Source organism: Poecilia reticulata, linkage group LG1 (assembly GCF_000633615.1).
Source record: "Poecilia reticulata strain Guanapo linkage group LG1, Guppy_female_1.0+MT, whole genome shotgun sequence".
NCBI lineage: Eukaryota > Metazoa > Chordata > Actinopteri > Cyprinodontiformes > Poeciliidae > Poecilia > Poecilia reticulata.
The window spans coordinates 11688691-11693236 of NC_024331.1; the positions used below are offsets into that span (position 1 = coordinate 11688691).

The 4546-nt window shown below is 40.8% G+C and overlaps 1 protein-coding gene across 1 annotated transcript; it reads left to right on the forward strand.

The window, feature by feature from the left end:
• Positions 1 to 356: 356 nt before the first annotated feature.
• Positions 357 to 4304, forward strand: pgam1b (phosphoglycerate mutase 1b). Its single transcript, XM_008410884.2, has 4 exons — positions 357 to 729; positions 2059 to 2333; positions 2669 to 2849; positions 3691 to 4304. The coding sequence occupies exons 1-4, from the start codon at positions 591 to 593 to the stop codon at positions 3858 to 3860; spliced, it is 765 nt and encodes a 254-aa protein (XP_008409106.1). The 5' UTR covers positions 357 to 590; the 3' UTR covers positions 3861 to 4304.
• Positions 4305 to 4546: the final 242 nt, after the last annotated feature.

The following is a 4546-nucleotide window of genomic DNA, read 5'->3' on the forward strand; positions in this document are numbered from 1 at the left end:
CTCATATTATGTATACATTTGTTAAAATGGGATTACTTCTCCATTCTCTAAAATTAAATATTGTATTATTTAAAAAAATTTCAGTGATTTCTTTATATTGCAAAAAGAGATATATTTATTAGACTTTTGTGTATTAGTGTGCAGGATTCTTTGCAGTACCATAATATTCTACAGTTTATGGACAGATAATTATATTCATAAATAAATAAACATTTTTTTCTTTTTTTATGTTTGGGTGAAAGTTACAGAGGTTTTGTGTCAGCCTGGAGGACGCAGAGCTGGGTTTGTGGACGTGCCGCAGAGCGCATCCTCTTGACTCCTTTCTCCTTCGCCTCACTCAACTCGCCTTCTGATTGGTGGAAACCACCCGGAAGAGAAGAAGGGAAGCCTTTTCGTCACCCACGCTACTCCTTTAACCCCTCTTCACTAACACGCTCACCCTTTTCGGGTTGTCCAAAAAAACGACTCCTTCTCTTAATACCCTCTTTAGAAGCTGCTGCGGAGTCAGAACTAATCCGCCGGCGTCGCTGCAGCATTTTTGGAAGAACCAAAGCTACCGGAAGTACCGTGCAGAGGGCATTGGAGTGAGGATGGCTGCCTACAAGTTGGTTCTGATCCGCCACGGAGAGAGCGCCTGGAACCAGGAGAACCGCTTCTGTGGCTGGTTCGACGCCGACCTGAGCGAGGCCGGAGAGAAGGAAGCGAAAAGGGGAGGACAGGCCCTGAAAGGTAGGGTACAGCGGTCAGCAGGTCTTATCGGACTCTCTCTCTCTAACTCGGCCGCGGGGTTAAGCCCCTGAAAAGATGGTGCTTATGTAACTGGAGGATGAAGAAACAGGCAGGCTAGGGACTCCACAATTCAGCTGCAAACAGAGGACGCATTTTGGTGTCGTTTATATCTTTCTTACAGATGGCTTTCCCCCCTTTAGCTTGACATTTTGTTTAAACAAAAAAAAAAAAAAAGAAGCATTTTCGGATTAGATTTATGCAGTTCAGTGAAACCTGTCAGACAAATTAAACCAGTCATGGCTTTGGTTCACTTAGATTTATTCACATGTATATTCATATTTAGAAGAAAACGTGTGCAGAAGTGAAGGAGCTTTCTRTGCCTCACAAAGGCTCTTTCCAGAAAGAAAAGGGGGAGACTATTAAGAGACAATTTCTCAATTTTCAGTATTTTGTTCTCCCTTTTGTCAAGTGGAAATTTCCTATGAGTCACTGAATTTTGGACACGTGTTCATGCGTGCACCCACTGTTAATTTGACCTCAAATTCCCCTGCAGACACATCATCCAGAGCTCATAGTACCATGTGTACCATGTGGCCGATGACTTTAAAGAAGAAAATGCTTAATTTCTTTGGAAAGTGAAATGTAGCACGAAGATRATCTTTGGATCTTGTAAGAAATGTTTCTCTTCAGAATAATATTCCCCATCATATCTTGAATGTCTCAAAAATCTGTGTACAGCACCTTGGAAAAGGGTCCTTACCTTTTAATACAAACCAGATGCTTAATTGTGAAACAGGACGATAATAAATGGTGTTTTAATTTTAATTRCGATCTGAAAAGTGGGGTGTGCACTAGCTGACCAGAGTCGATACTTTGTAGGAGTGTGTTTTTCTACAGTTACCGCTGTAAGTCTTTTTAAAATATCTTAACATATACATTTTCAAGTTCTGGCAAAGACTCTGAATTTGATTTACGTTTGGGCTTTGCCTGGGCCATTCCATTGAATGACTATTTRATCTAAGCCATTCCAATGTAACCTAGCTGTTTGGTAAGGGATGTAATGCTTAAAAGTGAACAACAGGTTTTTCCTCCAAGACATCTGTATTTAGGTGACTTCTGAAGGTTGGGATCGACTGCACCTCATTCTAGTGGTGTACGAGTGAAAGGGGGCAACAAATGAATGCCACACTTGTCAGATTTTTATTTATAGAGAGWTATGAATGCCATTTACCACTTCTCTGCTTTACAACTACGCACCAGTTTTCACACATAAATTCTCCCCCTGTCAAATTCTCWTTAAAWTGTTTCTTGTCTCATCTTTACCCTCAGATGCCGGCTATGAGTTTGATATCTGCTACACCTCYGTCCTTAAGAGGGCCGTCCGGACCCTGTGGTATGTCCTGGACAGCATCGACCAAATGTGGCTGCCCGTCCACCGAACCTGGCGGCTCAACGAGCGSCACTACGGCGGCCTGACGGGGCTGAATAAGGCAGAAACTGCTGCCAAACACGGGGAGGCTCAGGTGAAGATCTGGAGGCGTTCCTTCGACGTTCCTCCCCCACCCATGGACGAAGGACACAACTACTACCAGAATATCAGCAAGGTGAACCAGGAAAACTGTGACACATGACCGGAGTTTCTGTTCCAAATGTGCAATTAAAATCACTCGTCAATAAGTTTGTTCACATGATAAGTCATTTAAAAACGGCATCCTCCTAACACTTCCTGTCATTGTGTTCGTCTTTTCCGCCGGTAGTAACATCCGGTTGTTGATGACGTGAYTTGTGTGAGGTGAAGAAGTTGTTATTCCAATTTGTAGTCATTGTATGGTCAACGGAAACGCATCTAATGAAGCTTTTTTTTTCTCCTATAAAACATAAATGTGTGTAGTCTAACCATGAAACATCTGACAAGTGGAACTCTGTCTTTTCGTGGCAGGACCGGCGTTATGGTGACCTGACGGGGGATCAGCTTCCCAGCTGTGAAAGTCTCAAGGACACCATTGCCAGGGCGCTTCCTTTCTGGAACGAGGAAATTGTTCCCCAGATCAAGAAAGGAAAGCGGGTGCTTATCGCCGCCCATGGCAACAGCCTGCGGGGCATCGTCAAGCATCTCGAGGGTAAGGGAGAAAAAAACYCATCATAGAGACAAAACCCACATGTTGTAATTACCTGCACTTAATTTGTGCTCTTTCGTTAAATGTGTTGTGTTGAGGTTTTTGTGGAATTTTTCTGAGTGAAAATTATAAGATTGAGTTTAATTTAAGAAAATAAAAACTCAAAGAGAAGCTTGAACTGCAACATGATTTGAAAGCAGTTCTATACTTAAGCCTTTCGTATCTTTGAATAATAACCAGAGATATTTGTTATGAATTTAATTGTGTAGTTAAGCCTGTGGCAATAAGCAATTATTTAATTGAATGATGAATTAAAATAAGCTTCATAATTTTCTTTCTGATTTGGCCTGAAACCCAGTGAGAGTAACATTGTTGGGTAGTTAAGTGAAAGCCATATGAAGGGGCTTAGTTTATAGAAATTAATAGGGATGCACAATATATTGATATCAGCCGATGTAATTAATTTTTTAACATGTCGGTATTGGCCGGATAAGTAAAACCGGGCCAATTTAATAGCAACAGATGTTTATCTCCAATGTGTTGCCATTTGTTTCTGGAGCATGTTGGCCATGTGGATTTTGTTTGGTCATGTGATAGTGATGCAGAGCAGGATAAATATCGGTTTTCATTCTGGGGCATTCTGTCAGACGTAATATCAGATATCGGTAATGATATTACCGATATCAATACCGAAATTTTCAAATCGGTGCATTTCTATAAATCAGTTGATAGCGCACTGAAGTCTTAACATTAACTTTGATTGCTTTTTTTAATGAGATTTTCTTTGTTTAAGGTTGAGTGAATTAAACATATTTTCTGCTTTGTATTTGTTGCTGTTTTCCAGGGATGACGGAGGAAGCCATCATGGAGCTGAACCTGCCCACAGGCATTCCCATTGTGTACGAGCTGGACAAGAACCTGAAGCCCACCGGACCCATGCAGTTCCTGGGAGACGAGGAGACCGTTAAGAAGGCCATGGAAGCGGTGGCCGCTCAGGGCAAAGCCAAGAAATAGACTCGTCWGACCCGACGAAGCCCCAGAATGAAGACCAATCGTGTACTGTTCCCACGTTGAGTTGATAAAAAACCAAAAAAATGTTATTTAATGGTTGTAGCRTCACAAATTGAACACAATTAGACCTGAAACGTGCACTTTAGAAATAATACTCTGCTTATTGGTCTTTATTCTGTTACACACTGAAACATGCATTCATTATTAGACTGTCGAGAATAGTTAAAGCACTGACCAAATTGGAAATTAGGGACCAGAGAGCAGAAGGGAGATTGGATTCAGATCTGTCATGGACGACCAATGCCTGCAGATGAAGCTCAACAGGAACCAGACCGCCACTGGTTGATGTTAAAAGGATGAGTGCATTGTTTTGTTTTGTTGTACRATGATGAACTTGTTTGCTGTGGGAAAAATGAATAAATGTTGAGACATAATTTAATGATTACATTTTTTTTTTTACAAGTCTTTGGTCTTTTTTTCTTACACCAGCACAACTTTCTTAGAGGATTCAGTGTTTTTTCCTGCCATATAGCCATATATAAAAKAAATTCACTGGAAAACTAAAGACAACCCAAAAGTATAAAGTGTTGTTAAAAAAAATATGCACACCCTTTAAACTTCATTTTTTTGTACACATTTGTATTCTATTAGGATCTGATAAATCGGTATAAGTGGTGCAAAGGTTGAGA